General features: G+C 44.0%; 1 protein-coding gene across 1 annotated transcript in view; it reads left to right on the top strand.

The window, feature by feature from the left end:
- ADAM33 (ADAM metallopeptidase domain 33) overlaps window positions 1-20363 on the top strand; it is a 390445-nt gene that overhangs the window by 316684 nt on the left and 53398 nt on the right. The window contains exon 9 of the mRNA XM_069630341.1: window positions 15446-15530. Coding sequence (XP_069486442.1) covers window positions 15446-15530 — 85 coding nt within the window. The remainder of the gene's footprint in view (window positions 1-15445; window positions 15531-20363) is intronic.

Here is a 20363-nt window from a genome sequence, read left to right as displayed (position 1 = left end):
CCCCGCGGACTCGCTTTGAGCAGACCAGCCTATTCAATTTGGCAGAACCCAACAAACAAATAAAAAGCTAGAAATGTCTCCCAATGTGAACCAGTCCTCTCTGGGGGAGCTGCAAGGAAAAAGACTGTGTTTGTTGCACCTGGGAAGGACGGCGTGACGCCCAGGGCGTGGTTGAGAGCTCTGGAGCTGCCGGTCCTGAAATACTGGGTGGGACGGCAGGCTGGAGGACGAAGAAGGCAGGCGATCTCGAGGTGTCAGAAGTGAGACGACTTCCTGAAGGAACGTCGGTCCGGCAGAGCTGCTGCAGACCAGGCAGAGCATTCGCATGAAGCACAAGTCCTGCGGCTGACAGAGGAAGCTGGGAGAAAGCGGACCGCTTCATGGACGAACCCCACAGGTACATGAAGGGGCAGGGAACCGCTGGGAAGCAGAAGAAGTTGTGGCAAGAAAAAAGGGGGAAATAATACCCCATATCTAGGGCCTGGGATCCTAATGAGTGGAAGAAGTTGGGGAAAGCAAAAAGGGGAAAGAATATCCTGTACCTAGGGTCTGGGATCCTAATGAGTGGAAGAATCTGTGGCATTCAGAAAGGGGGAAAGAATACCCCATACCAAGGATCTGCGATCCTGATAAGTGGAAGAAGCTGTGGCATGCAGAAAGGGGAAAAGAATACCCCATACCAAAGATCTGCGATCCTGATAAGTGGAAGAAGCTGTGGCATGCAGAAAGGGGAAAAGAATACCCCGTACCAAGGATCTGGGATCCTGATAAGTGGAAGAGGTTGTGGCAGGCCGAAGGGGGAATGGAATACCCCAAACCTTGGGTCTTGGACCCTGATAAAGAGACGAGGTGGTGGCAAGCGAGGAAGGCAGAGGAATACCCCAAACCTAGGACTGGGACGCTGAAAGTAATAGCGAGGAAGCTGTTACATCTTTGGTCATATATGGTCGTGTTTGGCAGGAGGGTAAACCAAACCTACCCTGAAAGAGGAAGACATAAGGGAATACCATAGTTACTCATCATCATTGTCACAGTACCTGGGAGAAAGGGGAAACATGTTGGCTGTACAATAGGTATTACTTGGCAGGAGAGTGCAACAGGTCTACCTAGAAGAACTGTTAAAGCCAGGCGAGTCTGGGTCTCGCACCAACATAAAGGACAGTTGTGTGAAAAGGTAGTACTTGCCAGGAGAGTACACAAAGTAGTATACCTGGGAAGAAAATTGTGTTTGCTATGTAAGTCTGGGACGCACAACCATCTAAGAACAGTTGTAACTACTCTTCTTAGTCACAGTACCGGGGAGAAGAGTGCAGCCGGTTGGCTGTGTAAAAGAAAGAGAACCCTGGGGAAAGGAGATAGCCCCCTGGGATTGTGAACATTGTGGGGAAGTCAAGAGAAGAAGTACATTCTGTTGACCTGTTTGCAACTTTGTTTTTTACACCATTTACAAGGGACTGTAAATTGGTCCATGGACTATTACCAGCCAATCCAGCCCGCCAGAGCAGGTATTATTGCTTAAATAAACATTTTTACTGTGTGTTAGATTATATAATCTTTATAGACGTGGTCTGAGTGCCGTATAATGCTTCAGGGGACCTGTAAATCCAGTAAAATACCTGAGCACAGCAAGGTCATTTAACAAGGTTTACAAACCATGAACGCCCGTTTGAGCCTGACAATGTTATTAGCACCCGGGACCGGGGGCGCAGCCAATCAGGTTCCACATATCGCATACCCTCAGACTGCCTCCCCCAACCCGGATGGCCATCATTTCCCCACCCTCGTTCCCTTTAAAAAAAAAATCATCTTAACCCCTCTCCCCATCCCGACTTACCTGATTGTTGTGGCGTCACCCGCGTGGATGGACGGCATCCACCCACTTTTGTCAGAGGGTGGATGCCGTACAGAGCCCTGTCTTCCTCAACTATGGTGGCCATCTTGAAAAAGTATGTTCATCCAATGAACGGGACACACACAGCGCTCCATTCAATGAATGACCTAATAGCATTAGTAACGCGTTCCACAGGCTATACCGGGATAAACGTCCCAGTATCCTTGTTAACCGCCTTTGCTTTGCTCAGGCCGTTAAATCAGGCTGCCAGTCACTTTACCCCTGGTATAGCCCATGAAAGGCATTACTAATGCCTTATTATAAGCCACTTTGCTCTTTTATGTGCAAAGAAGAGACACAAGGGGATGCGAGTAATGCCTTTATATATCCTATAGAACCGGTGGGTTGGTGTTCTCTAGTTCCTGGGGGTAATGTCCACTCCACATTTGGTAAACGAGGCACATTCATCAGGTGCCTCGCCAAAAATATATACAGATCCCAGCGAACAAGCCGAGGGCACGCATGGGTGGTCGAGGAATTAAATAATAGTATAGGTTGCTACATTCAATTGAAGCAAAGGTTCCTGGGCCTGTGAATATTCCGTGCCAGAAGCATGATTTGAACCCCGGGCATGAGGCTTCAAAGTCATGCTCTTCCCCATAGGACCACAAGAAGGTGTGTTTGAAAGGATAAAATGTCTCACATTGCCACTGTGTCATGCAAGGCACGTTTCAGTACACACTCTTAGGTTTAAAAGGTGCACACCATGGATACATATTGCGCAGCATAATAGGAAAATCACTTCCCTTGCCTCATTAAAGGCAAATGCTTATTTGTCTTGTGCATTTCTTACAATTGCGAAAGACAATTTGAAGGAAATGTGCATGTTACTGTTCAGGGTACATTCACTCCCTGTGACATCACTTCCCATGGCAGTCGCGCCACTTTTTGTAGAACTTGCGCCTTGACGGAACCCACCACTCCAATATCAAATCTCAAAGAAAATACCTATTTCTCAGTTTTTATAATGGCACTTTCATTTCTCAAGATATAAGGAATTTTAAAAAGCCAAAAAAAGGGAGGCGTGAAAAATAAACTTCTCTTTAGTGCCTGCAGTTGAGGAATGCTCAAAGAATACACTGTTTTAGGTGCTAGTGTGCTAAATGGCCCATATGCCCCTTATCGAAAATAATACATACACATCTATTGGATACTCTTTGAGCATGTATTCCAAAATATACTAGCCAACTCTCTTCTCCCATATCGAGTTCTGGGGTTGGGTCAAAACACCCAAATACAATGTTTCTTGTCAAGTAAGCCTTCAACAGATTTTTCAATATATACATGGCTCATCAAATCATCAGAAACAGGCGCAATTTCATAGATGAGTGCCCTTTGCTGAATTCAGAATGGCAATGTGTCCTGCTCTTGTTTGATCAATGCATAAGGCAGGCTGGCACACTTTCCAGTACACTGGAATTATTGGCAGCTCACTGAAACATACAAGCAACAGCCTGATGAACTGTGAGCATGCTAGCTGCGGATGGCAACACTCAGCGCTTCTGGTTCCTGTACATGCACGCAGAAGCCGGAGTGACACATTGTCAGCGTCCGATAAAGTCTGGAAGTGCTGCGAGGCGCAGGCGCGCCACATTCCACGCAATTCACCAGCCTTCATTCCAAATAAGACAAGCAAGGATGAAGAAGAAAAACATTGAACATGCATGGTGGGGACCATAAACTGTTAAATGGGAACCATGGAGGAGTGCACTGGTATGTCGGCGCCCCTCGTCCATTATCTATGAGCCGCCCGTGGGCAGCTCTCAGTTTTACAAATGGGTGGCTCTGAAATATGTTTTAGTCTTCCTAATGACCACAGTATTGAGGTCTATCAACAATCTTAAGCTTAGCAGCAATTAAACCTAGAGTGTATACTTGAGACAGGTATCAACAGCAGCTTCCCTTCCTAAATTTCTTTGTAGGGTATTCAGGTCTTTTGCTCGATGAAAAGGTCTTTTCCATCCCCCAAGCTAAGATAGTCACATGATCTACTTTTCCCCACATGTATCCTTTGTGGTAAACCCTCCCCTATTTTCCGCTTCTTTAAAGCTCTGTTTGGGCAGTCTGACTACTGTATCAGCTTTCACTTTGGCTTGCGAACATTTAAGTAACTAACAACATCACTTTTTATACAACACTTCATGCCATAATTCCTCCATCTTCTAAGCATTTTAATAATAACCTACCCACCTCTCAATGTTTTGCGTTGACAGGGTGGGTGAGATCAGATGATCAGATAATGATACTTTTTGCGGGTGAGATTCCATTGAAATCAATGGACTGATATAGGATTTTCCATGGGTATGAACTGTCTCCATCGACTATGTGTATGAACTGTCTCCACCCTCTTTATTGCGAGGTATGTCATAGTTATTGTTATTTTACAAATGATCGGTACTTATCCATCGCAGGAGGATGATGGGTTTAGTCAACTTTGCTGGGATTTGAACCTGTGAATCCAGGTTTCACACAGATTTCAGAGACAAGATCTTAACTCAAGGAGTTATCTTACCCTGCGCCACTCAAACAGAATTTTGTGACCCGACGGGTATCTGGAGCACATGTGAGGGAGCATATATTGCTGTTGCCCGCGTGACTCTCCTGGCTTCCATTTCGTTGACCAATTCTGCTTAAGGAATTCAGTCGAATGGATAATGCTTTGTTCACGAGCCACTGCTTCAGAGGACTGAACCACAAGTCACTGGTTCAGAGGACTGAACCACAAGTCACTGGTTCAGAGAACTGGTCCTGACTTGTAGCATTAGAATAAATCTTTCAGCCACTGTTTCGTGTTGTAAGTAACCACAAGTCACTGGTTCAGAGAACTGGTCCTGACTTGTAGCATTAGAATAAATCTTTCAGCCGCTGTTTCGTGTTGTAAGTGGGATGAGAAATATAGGGGGACCTAATAAGTACAAAATAATATTTGTGGTGGGGCTTAAGAAATGTCTGGAACGGCAAACAAATGGCAAGTAACTTACAGGCTGATTCATGGAATTTGTGCGCCGAAAAATGGGGATTTGTGCGCCATTCTGCTTGCAAATCCCCATTTGTTAAACAGGGATTTGTGGGCAGAATGGCGCACAAATTCCTGTTTTTCGGCACAAAAATTCCATGAATCACAGGTTTAAACTTTAAATTACTTTGTGTACTACCTAAAGGAGTGACCTAAAAGATGTGGTTACGTTCTCATACCTGGCATGAATTGGAATACAATCTATTTTAACTAGGTCAATATAGGTTCCAGTTAAATAGAATATATGATTATTATCCATTAATTAGGCAATATAACTTGAGGAGGGGGGCATTATTGGTAGGGTAATGCACCCGGGGCAATTTGCTTGGGGTTTGACAAAGCCATGGAGTAATACCCACCCTCCGAGGTTTATATTGCCATTAGTACCTCGGCACATCATAACAGGGTACTAAGAGCAATTTTTCTCGAGTTGAGAAACGGCGCAGCAGCCGTTTCTCAACTCAAGAAAAAAAAGCAAATATAAATGCCCACCAGGTCTTCTGGCGTCATCAGCAAAGACAGAGTATATGATGTTAGAGAAAAGGACTTATATGGGGGAGGGCCTCTGCCTATTGGTTGCTAGCAGGGCATGAGCTGCCCTTCATCTTGGTTTGGGATTCTTCCCTTCAGTATAATTGAAGTACTCTTTTTTTAGTTTTAAGTTAAAGAAACTTGTTTGTTTAAAAGTGTTTTCTCTGCTGCTGTGGTATCAGTAAGTTAAGATTGTAATGCATAATATGAGGCCTCCTATCTTGACATAGAATTGGGTTCAGCACGAGATTTGCTTCCGTATTTCCCCGTTTGTAGAGCCCAACGTTAACAGGTAGCAAACTTGTTATCTTTCAGATAACGGGAGCCACTTTGTGGACGGATAATACGTGACTCAAAATTCGGCCTATAGTCGCCGCCTGATCGCTCAAACAACCTCTTCCAATCTCACATCCGCCAACAGCCACCTAATGCAACATCCTACCGTTGTGCATGCATCCAGACAATGATCCAAGTATGCTGAGAAGGGACTATGCATAGTCCCTTCTCCTTTTCCATGGCATCCATTAAAACCAATGTAAAAAAAAAGTAAACGAAAAATATTGGTCGCCATGGAAGGGGCGAAGGGACTACATGTAGTCCCTTCTCCCTTTACATGGTGGCCACTCATGGAAAGAACTTCGGGACGCGGCAGTGCACCGAGCCTTGTCGGGCGGAAAAGGAAGCGACGAGGACCAATGAGCTTGTTCTTTACAAGCTCATTGACCCTCGCCAAGTACTAATGAATTGTATTAAATCATTCTAATGATCAGACTTTTATATAATAAAGGGTATCTTGCAAAAATTAAACCATGTATTATCTATATTATATTTTACAGAGATTTATTTAAAAAATCAATCTAATTCTAAATGTCTGAAACTGGTGATATGATTCTAAACTTCAGGAAGACTGACATCTTATGGGGAAGAGCAGTATTGACACATCATCTTTTAATTTACTTTTTATTAGATGTATGTTTGGGGGCCATGAAACTCATGATGCATGAAAATGTTTGTACCCTGCTGATAATAAGTCCTGGCCCACTGAAAGCCCTGCCACTGATAACGTTTTGGGAACTTCCTACACCCATTAAGACGCAGAAACCTGCCTTTTAGATCTGGGGTCTATCCCAGGAAATCTTTTGCAAGGTTTTTGGAGCAATAGAAAAACATAAAACTTTCTTTTGCCAGAGTTTCTATACTCTCCTAAGCACTGCCTTTGACCTAGGCATTGCTGGAATTTAAGGGGGGAGGGAGAAGGAGGCAGAGATGTCAGCCCGCATCAAATTTAGTGGCTCTTTTGATGAATTGCCATCTGGCAAGGGTTTGAAAGTCCTTGCTTTTTTATTTTTATTAAATAATAAAATGATGTGGGTAATTCCATCTCTGAAAGGGTAATCTGCTGATAAGAGTCCCTTTTAATAAGCTCAATGCCAAAAGTATAGTGTGTATCTTTGTCCTTATTTGCAGTGTCTGCTCTACCAGTGGCACAGAGCAGGTTAAGAGGTCACAGTTGCCCATTTGACAGCTGCAGTGATAACCAAGTCTCTGCAGCATAGGAGCTGCATTCACAATATGCGCCTCTGTACCAAAAACTATGATGATTATAGTAGCCCAACTGGTGGCAGGGTAAACTCTAAGAATAATCTATGCCTGATTAATGTAGCCACATCCAATTTAATTTCACACATGTTTTTGCTTCTTTGAGCCAGATCAGCTGTGGATATTGATGTGTATTCTGGCCAGAAAGGCTGAGCCTGCCAAATGACAGGACAGGAAACTGACAGTACTGCTGTCAGTGCATTTGCTAAAACCGCCTTCAAACAGCCACTTGCTTGATCACTGCCACCACTGTAAGTCGATCGAACCTGGTTTCCCTCAAACCGCAACATTCAAGCTTCTGCATCGAACCGACTCACTGGCATATCCTGGTACAAGCTCGCACCATCGAACCTCGACCGTTGAACCGAACCTGGTGACATCCCGATCTGGCCTCATTGGACTGATGCTTTGAACCGTAGCTACACTCCCGTTTGACCCCGACTTGACACCTGCTCGCAGCTAGATAACCGGACCGGCTGCATCCATGAACCAAACCTTCGACCTGCAACCCGAATCACTACTCAACATCTTGAACCGCCATGTCGCCTGCAAAGGTATTATTGACTGATATTTGGTCAATCTTTGGGCCCTCCAAACTGCAGAGTTCTCTTTAACCCCTTTGCAAGCTGAAGACATATCCTTTTAAACATTGTGATATTTTAATTGCCTTTTCTCCCGTCTCATTATGAGAGTGCTGCATATATTCAATATTTGTATATTCAGTGTTCCTTTTACGTGGTGGGTTTTTACAGTGTTTCCTAGTTATTGTATTTGAATGAAGTATATATTTGTATAAAACCTTGATTGTACATTCCTTTATTTTGGACTGTTATACTTTGCTGTGTGGGTGGCTACTGAACCACATTCACATCCTTCTTAAGAGTATAGCCTTCCCTCGGCCCACGTTACCACAAAAGGCAAAAGAGGTATATCTTTTAACTGTGCCTGTTTTACCTTTTATGATTGAGTTGGCTCTTGGTTTGTAGAAGTGTGAGGGCTGAGTGGGAAATGTAGCCTCTACTCATCCGTGTAGCCCTGCTGGACAGAAGTCAATTTGTCACAGGCACCGAAGATTGTCACCTCCACCCCCATTATTCGCAGTTTGGTGTTTTTAAGAGCAGCATGGTTCGTTTTACAAGTTCCAAATGGCGTCCTGCTTTCCCTGAACATGTAAATGGCAAAAAAAGCACAGGCTATGTGTGCCTTCCTTCAACCTGGGATGGCTGGTTAAGATTAAATATGTAGCGCCAGGTCGCAAGATGAGCTGTGAATAATTAGCCGAAGAAAGACAGGCAAGTAGAGCTCACAGGGGAGAAGGGAGGCAGGAGTGTGTGTAGATGGTGTGAAAGTGTTTTCCTCCCTATATGTTAAGGCGGGTGGGGTGGGAGGAGGGCACGGTGGAACGTGTGCATTAGAAAAGATTAATTTGTTTGAACACGAGACATGGTTCTAGTGTGAACAGCCGGCGTGGGTGCTTCTGAAAGCTGCATGTATGACGGGCCCAGGAATTAAATGGGCCTGTCAGTGGGCACCGCATGATATAAATGTCTGCTACAGATTAAGGGCCTGATTGACAGAATGTTTTGCTATGGGATTGCGCCATTATAAAACACTTCTGTGAATCAGGCCATACGTGTAGTCTGCTGTGGGAGAGTGAAAGCTGAAGGGGAGACCCTGGAGCTCATCCATCCATGGACCCCTACCCTCCCGCTGGTCAGGCATGCTGTTACTATTGGTGTGTTAGAGGTAATGGCTCCCTGTGCTACCTAAAGGGTCTATTTCTTAATTCTCGCTACATGTTTAGTATTCTTAAATCATAAGTGAAATGAAATTACATTAATCTTTGACCATTGTAACCATTTGAAATGTTCATGTTGTTTTCTGCATGTGCTCAATGATGGATTGCTAGGTCAGCTCCTCACATTGCACTGTAACTCCTCACTCTGCCCCACCACCAGCGGCTCCTTTCACTGTTCACCCACACTGTCCACCTCTGATGGCTCCTTACACCATCTACCAGTGCCAGCTCTTCACACTCCACAACACTGCCAGCACCAGACACTCTGCTGCCTCGGGCTCAAGACCATTTCTACACCTGCAGGATAAGCACAGATCTCTGGCAGCTGGCATGAACCCACCGAGCAGTCTCATGATGTCATTGATCATTGTGTGTCTAATAAAACTGCTGCCACCAGAAATATCTTGGGCTGAACATTCACTACTTTAAACGCTTTACTCCAAAATGTCCTGTGTGGAATGCATCCCCCGACCCCTTTCTTCACCTCGGGAGGATAGCTCAGGGGCAACGTACTCGCCTTGGAAGCAAGACGACACGGAGCAACACAGGTTCGATCCCACGTTATAAATAACCAATTACAATTACCTGCCTTGCCATGTTCATTCAGATAAGACCCCCTACATCTTTGTCCGCAAATTGAGTCTTTTGGACCGAGCCTCTCATATCATGCACTCAGTTATCATGCAAATACCTGAAAACATAACCCCCTTCTTGAGCATTAACATCTGGGTCACAAACTTGTTCACAAAAACGTGGCTGCCAAGGAAACGCAAAGGGAGTTTCTTCGAATGTGAAGAGTGTTTTTTCCATTTCTGTTTGTCTGCTGGACAATAGAGAAATACGCAGGAGGTAGCGCACTGCACAGAGGGAAGTAGACGAGAGGTGCAGTGCGGTGCCCCTCTATTTGCTCAGAACCGCAGAACAATACCAGCAGTTATTACCCAGCTTTCCGAGGAAACTGTTTGGCTGAGGTGCGCCTCCCATGTGCTTAGGTCAATTATGCTAATACCTGATATGGGTCTATTTGACCTAAAATATTTGACCTAATCACATTTGGTCAAATTTATTTGACCTTTTTTGGTCTAAGATTTGGGGGGAGACCCCCCACTTCCCCTCAACCTAATCTATACACTTACCCACCCCTATATATATATTTAATAAAATGTGACCATAAAAGAGGTCAAAATTATTCAATCAAATGTTTTAAGTCAAATGTTTTTAGGTCAATTACACTTACCCTCCCCTATATATATTTCATTAAATTTGACCATAAAAGAGATCAAAAGTATTCAATCAAATGTTTTAGGTCAAATGTTTTTATGTCAATTATGCTAATACCTGCTAAGAGACAGTGGTACATGACATATAGCTCTTTATTTAGTTTGGGGGAAGTCCAGTAAAATATGTGCACTCAGTATTATTATTATTATTATTATTATTATTATTATTATTATTATTATTATTATTATTATTATTACATGCTTGTAAAGCACCACACACCCAAAGGCCTCAGGGCGCACATAACACAAATACAAGCACACAGGAACACACAAAGCGACAAATAAGAAGAGAACCACAATCGAGTACACGCCACTAGAGGGCACCTAACCAATTCCTTTGTTGAACAGGTGTCTCTTGAGCACTCTCTTAAAGTGATTCAGACAGGGGATAGTCGTAGTGTAGCTGGGAGCTCATTCCAGGCACTGGGAGCTCACACATCAAACCTTGTTCCCCCAAACATCTGTAGTTTGAAACGTGGCGTGATATTTTTTTCACCAAGCTGTTGCAATACTCTAGTTTAGAGTTAATAAGAGCAGAGGCCTGTTGGGTATTTTGTATAGATTTGGGGCGCAGCGGTATTTTCTTACCACCAAAATGAAAATAATTCAGTAATAATCACTCTTTGCATTCAGATTAGATTTGGTATATAGTACTATAGTATACATACATTATTTCAGCACACTGATACATTTAGTGGTATACATTATGTTGGTATGCGTTATTGGTGGTATTTCTGGTGAGCATAATGCCTTTGTTTTATATATGGCTCCAATACCCAGAACCCCTTATTTTTGCTTAGTTTGTTCGTGTGATCACTAGAGAGACCTCAGGCTTGCATTTCAGAAACACCACATTTCCAATTGGAGTGCCACCATGGGCTGTTCTCACTGACTTATTTACGACAGCAAGCTATGTGTGGTATTTATCAACAACTTATTTACGTTTGGTGAGCTATGTCCAGGGCCTCTCTTTCTGCCGACTCATAGACCTTCGGCAGCAGTTTATTTAATTTTGTTATTATTATGTTCCATTCAGAAAACACACACACTCCTACACTGAATGGATTAATGCCATACCGCCATGTCTTATCTTCTGTCAACTTTTAAAAATGACAATTGCACTGTGCAAAGATCTTCCCATATTACCAGTGTTATAATGATAGATGCACAAAGGACAAGATAAAAATGAAACACACTTCCCGCCTGCTTTCAGATAATTTTTTTTGTATTATAAAACTTGCATTTCAGCACGAGCTTACTCTTTTTTTACAGAAATAAATGGAAAACTCACAGTAACAACATTATCTGTAACAAAATGAAAAGAGAGTGGCGAGGAACAAGAATTCAATTTGCAACATTAACATGTGGTTAAAACACAGGAATCTCCACTCCTACTCTGACTGAATATTTTCGCACACATACACACAGCCCCCACACTTCAGCAAGATAATTACCAGGCTTGTTCAGCATGTAACTTCTTTGGCTGTTCGCCTTCTGGAGGGGTTCACCCAGCAAGGACAAGCATTTGCTGTCGCTCAAACTGGGACTTGTTGACTGGAAATCCCAGTCTCTGTAGCAATATTGAATCTGCTTTAGGAATCAGGTATCCCCAGCTATCAACCCAGTCCTTCTCCGAGCTGTGTCAAGATGTCGTCTCCTTTCTCCCTCCCGGAGAGTCTACAGGAAACCTCTCATTTCAGCCCCCAGGGTGACGTGCACCCAATAGAAATCCATCATGTCCTATCCTCCTTCTTTACGCAATGGCTCACTTTTACAGTCGCAACTGTAACAAAACTGATTTCCTGCTATTCGAATCCTTGCTTCCTGCAAATACTGTGGACAGAGCACAGAGAAGCAAGAAGAAAACAAAATCTGCACACAGTTTGAAATGAGTTTCAGCCTGCCTCATTTTGCAGTGGAGAACACATTATATTATTAAGAAGTTAGAATCATGTTAGTACGGTTAATTATATTAGTTCATTAATCTTCAAATGTGTCTCTTGCAACATAGGCATTTCAGATGAAAAGAAAAAAATAAATTGTGTGCATTTTGAATATGAAAAATAAAATGTGCTTTTAAATGAGAAAATGGTTTGTTTTTAACCTGTGTAGCCTGTCTTCATTTACATATCCATATGTTGCACTGGCAACACATAGCTTGAAGCAATTGCATCAAACCCATGCAGTGGCGCTGCATAAAAAAAAAGCTCAATAACACATGTCTTGCTGTACCACATTGTAGCAATGCACCAAACCCATGCAGTGGTGCTGCATGAAAAAAATGCTATACATTGATCCTGTGTAGTGGTGCTGTACTCCAAAAACACACCAATCAATCCTACAGGCCAAGAGGGATTTGGTATCTTCTGACAGACAAGGTTTATACTGGGCCTCAATACATGGACGGCGGTAACCATGGTGCTATTAGCGCCATGGTTGCCGCCGGTATTTTACCGAGTCCACCATGGTAAATGGCGGAATTACCGCCCTATTCCAAGGTGTGTGGGGGCGGTAATTCCCCATTCACCATGGCCATGGCCCTTCCCCATTCCCATTTTTGCCCCCATAGGGCTCAATGGGAATGGGGAAGGCGGTAATTATGGCACCGCAAATTGCAGTACCGTAATAACCTCCTAGGTCCCTTTGCGGGTCCCGTCCTTAAAACCAGCCGTTAAGGTAGGGTCCCACAAAAGGACCTCGTAGTAAGGCGGTAACGGTTTACCGGCACTGGTACTCTTACTGGTACCGGTAAACCCTTACCGCCATCCATGTAATGAGGCCCACTGTCTCAAGAGTTTGGTGACATAAGCACAGCAGGATTGTAAAAGTTTAATGTGTTTCTTCATCGAAAGCTGGGAGTCTGGGTATACTCCAAGTGTTTTAACACAGGCGGCTACTGCAATGGTACGGCCAGCAATCATAATTTGATTGTAACAGAATCCAGCTTTTATAGCTACGGGCCCAAACCGCAATCAAAAGTTCAGTTTGGTTACCGTTCAAAGCTAAAAAATGAGTAGACATCCATGATTGAATTGAAAGATAGATAGGGTTTATGGCCCCTGATTCCTGGGCATGGTCACCCGAAGGTTCTAGGATTATTTTGCTGTCATCTGCATAATTTATATGGCTAACGCCCGAGCTGTCCAGAAGATCAAAAAGAGGCCTAGTAAAGAGGTTGGTCATTTCCAATTGAAGGGTAAATCTGTCCGAAAGTCGGCCGGTACCATTTGATCGTTTGGAAACAATCAATTTGGGTAATCACTAACAAACATTGGGAGCGAGGGTTGCGGGAGGTTTGCGGGAGGTTTGCGGGAGGTTTGGAGGCAGGGGGCAGGGGAAAAAAAAGAAGAACGGACCCTGTGGCCTCAGATCCGACACACGTAGGAGGGACGGCTCCGAAGCTGCAGGGTCAGAAGATGAGCGGACAGCGAAAAAGTAAGTAGGGGGGTGAGGGGTGTATGTGGCTGTGTGGGGGCTTTTAGTTTCGGTGGATTTGGCTACTGCAAAATTGGCTTTGCGGCCGAATTGACCACGGTCAATTTGGCCATGAACAATTGTGCCACGGCCAAACCATACACATCTGTTAAAAATAGTTGACAAGAGACACGAGCCCTGGGGTATCCCACACGTCAATGGAATGGGACAAGCTTAATACTCACCAGCAGTGACACTTGTGGAGCGCATCCTAGAAAAGACTCTATCCAAGCCACTGCACTCTCAGAACATCTCGCAATTTCAACCAGCCTGCTAACCAGGATAGAGGAGTCCACCACGTCGAAAGCTTCTGAGAGGTCAAGCAGCATTAGAAGGACAGTATGACCATTACCAACAATACCTGCGATATAAGGCTTGAGGTCAAGAAGGGCCGTCTCCGTGCCACGCTTAGCACAGAAGCCCGATTGACGAGCTCCAAGAACATTGTCTCAACAAACTCCTGAAACTACAGATAAGCTATTCTGTCCAGGATCTTCAGTAAGAAATGGACGTTTCTGATAAGCTGATAATTACTGGCCACTGCTTGATCCACGCCGCCTTCAGACAGGCAGATTTCGAATGGGTTGTTGATGACTGATTCGTTTCTTAGCTTGTCTTGACTATTCTGACACCAAAGATCACTTTATTCCATCCCTGGGTTCTGAACCTTTTTCCCTTCCAACTCTCTCAGAATCAGAAAGTGTTCCTGCGAGCTTGATTTACTGTTGGCTATTCTAGAGTCATAGTTGGAAGCAATAATGACTTGTAACCCAACAACCTTCTTGTAGGCAGCTCTAGTGGTAATGCATGGATTTCTACGCCAGGAATGTTAATATGCCTTTTTAAGCTTCCTGCACCTGCCCCTCATCACAAAACCATGTATTTTCCTTTGTTTCAGTGTTTAGTAACTTTGTTGCCAAGGTGTCAGTTGCCCCCGCAATGACCTGCTGGAATTGGTCAACTAATTCATTGGTATGGGAGATTGATGGCAATTTAGAGGAACACGATGTAACCAGAACTGCACAGGCCGCCGGAGTAACTTTTTAAAGATCCTCTCCTTTTCCATCGTCCTGGGATTAATGTCCAGCCAGATGTACCAAGTGAAATGCAGTCAAATTTGTGAAAATGCTGAGTCTGAGTTACTAACCCCATTTCACGTGTACATGAGTCCAATACTCGCACGAGTGTCAGCGTCTGATTGTAGACATAGGGTTGAATGTTTAAAATGGCTTCCACCCGCATCCTATGGGGTGTTGAATACTGAACCATGTACATGTACATAGGCTCGGACTGGCCCATAGGGCAATAGGTCAATGCCCGAACCAAAAACGGAAAATGCTGGTGTGGGACCGTTTTTTGGGTCAAAGTGGGCTACTTGTTTGGCCAATGTGGACCAGTTTGATGAGTTACTTCGCTATGCGGCTAATAGTTTTGACCATTTTTGCTGAGTAAATATTCTATAACATGCACAATGTGCATCACGTTTATCAAAAACTTCCCTACTACTCAAACAGTTGGTCACAAAAGGAATGAATTTCCTTTTGCAACTGTGGCCCACTTTTTCATTGGTGCCCGAGACTATTTTCTGCGCCAGTGCAACCCTGTAACGCCTTATCTAAAGTGTAAGTTAATGAAAAAAATGCCAGCAGGCACAATTAGACAGTTGTAACTAACTCCAAAATTCAAATGGAATATATTGCGATTTGCCCTATTGCAGTGCAATGGATACCCAAAAAGCTACTGGATACAGCAGAAAGCATGTGCACGTGGAATTTATAGATTTTTACAGCCAATATTTGCTGTTTTTTTATGGGTAAACCGCAGCCCTGCATGACGTGGACTTTCTTGTTTTGCAGCGGTATGGACTTTAAAGATTATGCCCTGGGAGAAGCCTTTGTGTCAAAAATGTGCACCCCTCACCAGAGCGGAGGCGTCATCAAGGTAAAACATCCTTATGATGGCATGTTTATCTTTTTCTCCTCTGCCACATGTACATCTTATTGAATGCATAGAATTTCATGATTTCATATGTGATTTTATGAAAAATAATTGTAACAGTTCTAGAAGTTTTTAGGCACTAAATACAACTATAACAATAAATAAATAAATAAATAAATAAATAAATGACATGTTAGACCACGAAAAGACTTGTGGGACTGAAAAGTCTTCTGAATAATGAATCGAAGCTGGCCGTTTTCAGCACGCACTTTTGGCACAGGTCCCTTTTGGGTGCACCCTATTGGCCTTGGCCATCAGGGCGCAGGGACCTGCGCGCCAAGATATCGATATTTTACTTAAATATATTGTCAACCAATGCATGGGACAATGCAGTGCTTTGATTGACAGTATATTTAGCCAAACAGTAGCCGCTCGGCACATGCTGCTGCACTGTGTGTACACGCTGCGTGCAGAAACAGGTTGCTGTGTCCTGCGAACAATAACATGCGGCCTCCAGGACACAGCGGGCCCTCACAGAGCAACTCCATGTGCTGGGCGGCTTCTGTTTGCTTAAATAGACAGTGAACCAAAGCACTGCATTTTCCCGTGCTTTGGTTAACTATATACTAACAGGGACCTACGCCAACAGGACCGCGCCGAAACAGCCGCCGCCCAAAGTGCAGCGCCAAAACACGGCGGACAGATAACGAATGTTGGATGCAGACATTTATGGGGTGTGCGCCCCCTCTAGTGGCTGAAGGATAGAATCGATTTTAACCTAATATTACAGACCGTCTTTGAGTAGAATGAAAAGTGTGAGGTACCCGAGAATGTCAAAAATAATTCTTCGGGTTGTGGCCTACGTATCCAAAAGAGTGGTCTAAGTAATATGGGCTAGAATCCTAACCCAGAGCCCAGATTCCGCCATTGTGTGTGACCTGTGTGCATGCTCTGCCCTGCATATAAAAACGTTTGGGAAAATAACTTCTGTGCTTCTTGCTCACGCAGGATGTTTTCCCTCTACTGTCAACTCTCTAGTGCTTTGCGTTTGGCACCTTTCAAACGGTCCAAGCGCTCCGGATGCTTAATAGCCGGCTACCTTAAGGGGGGCGAGAAATCACACGGGGTGGAGGGGGGAGGAGGGCCCTAACGCTGCGCAAAGCAATATTTCAGATCAAGGTCTCTGCAGTGTCTGGTGTGGCGGCAAAATCCCAAATACCTAAAACCTGTTGCGGTCGAGCTTTCACACACGGAATGAAATGCAGGACAGTGTATGTTAAAAGGTGTCTTAACTATAATTTATGTGCACTCAAAAATGTTATCAAAATAAAGATATGCCAATATATTTATTTATTTATTTAGAAATGTGTATAGCGCACCCATCCCGCAGGCATCTGGGCGCTATATAGAATCTGAATTCAATGCAAATGTGTCAATGCAGGTTCCCACCCCCCAGTTCTTGTAACGGAAAACTGTGACTCAAATATTAATGTTAAGTTATTCTAATGACAAAAATGTAATATAATTCGTTTCAAACAAAATGAAAGCAATGTGTTTCACTCAATGGACCCCCTGTCTGTTCCCATTTGTTTCTGGACCCCTTGTCTCCTAGTCCACCTTTCCTGTCCTGGCTCTCTCCTTTGATTATGACCTCTTTCCTATTTCTTTTCATCTACCATCTTCAAGCTCACCCCGCCTTTTATTTTATCGCTTGCCTTTACTCCCCGTGGACTGTTGCCTATAGCCTCTGTTATGTGTGGGTGCCGCCCAAGTGCATTGCCATTTTCAGACCTATTAAATAGAGCTCATGCCAACTGCCATCTCGCCCCCTGAGTTCATGGGTTTTGTGACTGGGTAGGCTATTGTTTCTGACAGTAGCCTTTACCATGTGCATGCGCTTGCCCATAAAGAAAAATAGAAACCTTTGCTACACTGTTCAGTCCTGCAACAATGCTTCTTATTTGACCCATAGCACACAGCTGAGTCCCATGAAAGATTTGGTCCAGCTGTCACATAATCTATATCATCTTCAATACTTCAGACCTCCTCCTGCTGTAGGGCCTTTGCGGCCGGTAGTGCTTTGAACCCATTACCCATGGTGGGAGGCACTAAACAAATATCAAATGACATAACGTTTGTGATTGTGAGTGATTACCATCTGGATAAGGTGTACAAGCTCTGTTTTGGTTTATATTCAAAATAACATGATACAGGTAATTCAATCTCAGAAAGGCTGGTCTTCTAACGAGACTGCTGCATTAGTATCCTGATCTGCAGCACCTGCTCTCCAGTGGCACAGAACAGGTTTAGAGGTATGAGGTGCCCTGTCTGAGAGACAGGTGACAGCAAAGTCACTTCAGCACAGAGGTTGCCTCTAAATCTGCACATCTGTCCCAAAACTATATAAATTATGATGAACTATCATCCTGATGGCAGTTTAATCTGTAAACATAAACCATACCTGAATTGGGGTACGGTTGCTGGTAATTCACATGATTCTTAAAGCCATATCTGATCGGTATCATACGTTTGTTAGCCCTGTGAGTTCAGGCAAGCCATGGACAGGCTGTGTGTATGCTCCCTAGACTGGCGGCCTCTGCTGCACCCAACAGGAAAGTAGCTAGTTGGGGCTGCCTCTCTTTTTATCCTGTGTGAGGTCAGATGAAAGCTCTCTCAAGCAGGACAGCCCCTCAGCAGGAGCTGTTCTGGGAAAGAGGAATCAAAGAGAAAACACTAAGAAAAGAACTAGCCTCACACACGGGTGTTGCGTACCAAAGGGCCTTTGATGCTATGGGTCCTAGAAGAGGTTGGGCTAGTGTGGTCAGAGGGAGATCAGCACAGTTGTAAAATAATTCCACCATCTTGCTGCTCTCTGTAACTCTCCTTCCTTCCTGTCTCCTACACTTCCTTTAGCACAAAGCACTTTGAATATAGTGCAACCAGGCAAATGCCACTTGTCACAAGGATAAGTGGCTTTAAGAGTATTAGACCACCCAAATCAGAAAGCAGAACCCAAAGGAGCTCACTCTGTTCTAGAGCCCCTGCAGTGGGTCTTCAAGCATCATGAGGGCCAAAACAGCCAGGAACCCTATTTTCACAGCATCAAACCGGTCGAACCACATGTGGGCAATGTTCACTGCATTAGAACCAGAAGAAAATGCTGGTGCTGCTTTTTTCACTCCATCGAACTCCGAGCCACTGCTACTGCAGCTTCGAACCGGCTCGCTGCCACATCATACCAGGTAGTGCATGTCACCGCTTTGGCTCGAACAACCAGTTCACTGTTGTGGACAAGCTCAAACTGCTGCCACTCAGACATAACATTGGACCCTCAGGGTCACAGCATCGAACCGCTGCACCTCGCCTAGACCCACTGGAGCATCGTGTCACACATCGACCCGAAACAGTGGTTACAAATCTCTCTAACAGACTTGGAACCGATCCTGGAGAGCCATCTGAATTGCATCGCTCGACCGCTGCATCCAAACTGCACTGAGCACCAGCTTCAAATCAACTCGACTCAGGCTCGCCCCTTGGACCAAGAGGACTTGCCACACTCAAACCTGTTACACCTTGTAACTGCACCAGCTCAGAACCTGGTTCGACACCACTGAACCACCAACACTTGCAATAAGGTACTGTTGGAAAGCTCCAGACTCCCATGTCTGGTTAAGTCTCTTTTTGCATCATTTTGCTGCAAGAAATCATCTTTTTGTACTCCTTGCTGCATTTCGTGCCTGTCCTACCTCCCTGGTAAGTACTCAGAGTGCTTGTGTCATTGCATTCTGCATTTCTCTTTTTTCCTTTCACAAGGGTGCATTTGTATAGTATTTTAGATAGAGTACACAATTGATTTGTGTAAATAAAGTGTATATTTTTTATAGAAACTTGATTGGACATTCTTTTATTTTGGAACTAATGTGACTATTGTTGTTTGGGCTGTTACTGGCTCACATTCACACCCCTATAGTATAGTCTTCCCTCGGCCCATGTTACAACAAAAGATCTGTTTTACCTTTAGGACTGGGATCACTGTTGGTTTGTAGAAGGGTGAAGGCAGAGTAGACAGCTTAGCCTCTACCCATTCTGTACTTCTGCGGAGCAGAAGTAATTTCGTCACAGTGCTACAAGTAGTTTTGAAGAGCCTCCTGTCTTGCATGGATAGCCAGTATAATTCCCCTGTGATGGGACGATGCAGTCACATTTCTTAGTTCCCGTAATGTGGCATGGAGTGTTATGCTAAACAGCCCAAAGGCGGGTTAGGTGTGAGGCCTGGAAATTGGCGAGGATGGCTTTCTCTCCATTGAGGTGTGGGATTACCATAGCCTGGATGCGGTTCTGAAATCTTCATATGGGAGGAAGGGTTTATCTTCTGGAGAAGTCTAGTTAATGCAATGTGGTGGGCCTTTTTTGTTGATATATTACTAGAAGCAGAGATTGCTCTCAGTAATTAACCAGACTGATTGGGCCAATTCGCCAAATTAGTTTTGAAACCATGAAGGTGCACGACATTCAACCACCCTCGGTTGGCCTCCTGTTTAGATGTGTGGCCTAGCAGGACAATATTCCATTTTTTTTTTGTTTTTTTTTCTTTTTTATTTGTAATTTCTAGTTTCTTACAAACTTTTATTACAATTTTTTTACATCAACATTTCTGATTAGTCTCTTCAATATTCCATTTTGGCGAGATTGGGTTTTGCCGTGGTACTTGTCATCAAAGCTTGTAGGGAGGCAGCTCCTGAGATGTGAAATGTTTTGATTACAAATACTTTGAGGTGTTATGTAGATTACCCCTGCTAACTGCGCAGGGAGTATTAATTCTATTAAAGACTAGGA

This window comes from Ambystoma mexicanum, chromosome 6q (assembly GCF_040938575.1).
Source record: "Ambystoma mexicanum isolate Mex_15411 chromosome 6q, UKY_AmexF1_1, whole genome shotgun sequence".
Lineage (NCBI taxonomy): Eukaryota > Metazoa > Chordata > Amphibia > Caudata > Ambystomatidae > Ambystoma > Ambystoma mexicanum.
The sequence above is the reverse complement of the archived record's forward strand: the minus strand, read 5'-3'. Positions and strand labels throughout refer to the sequence as shown.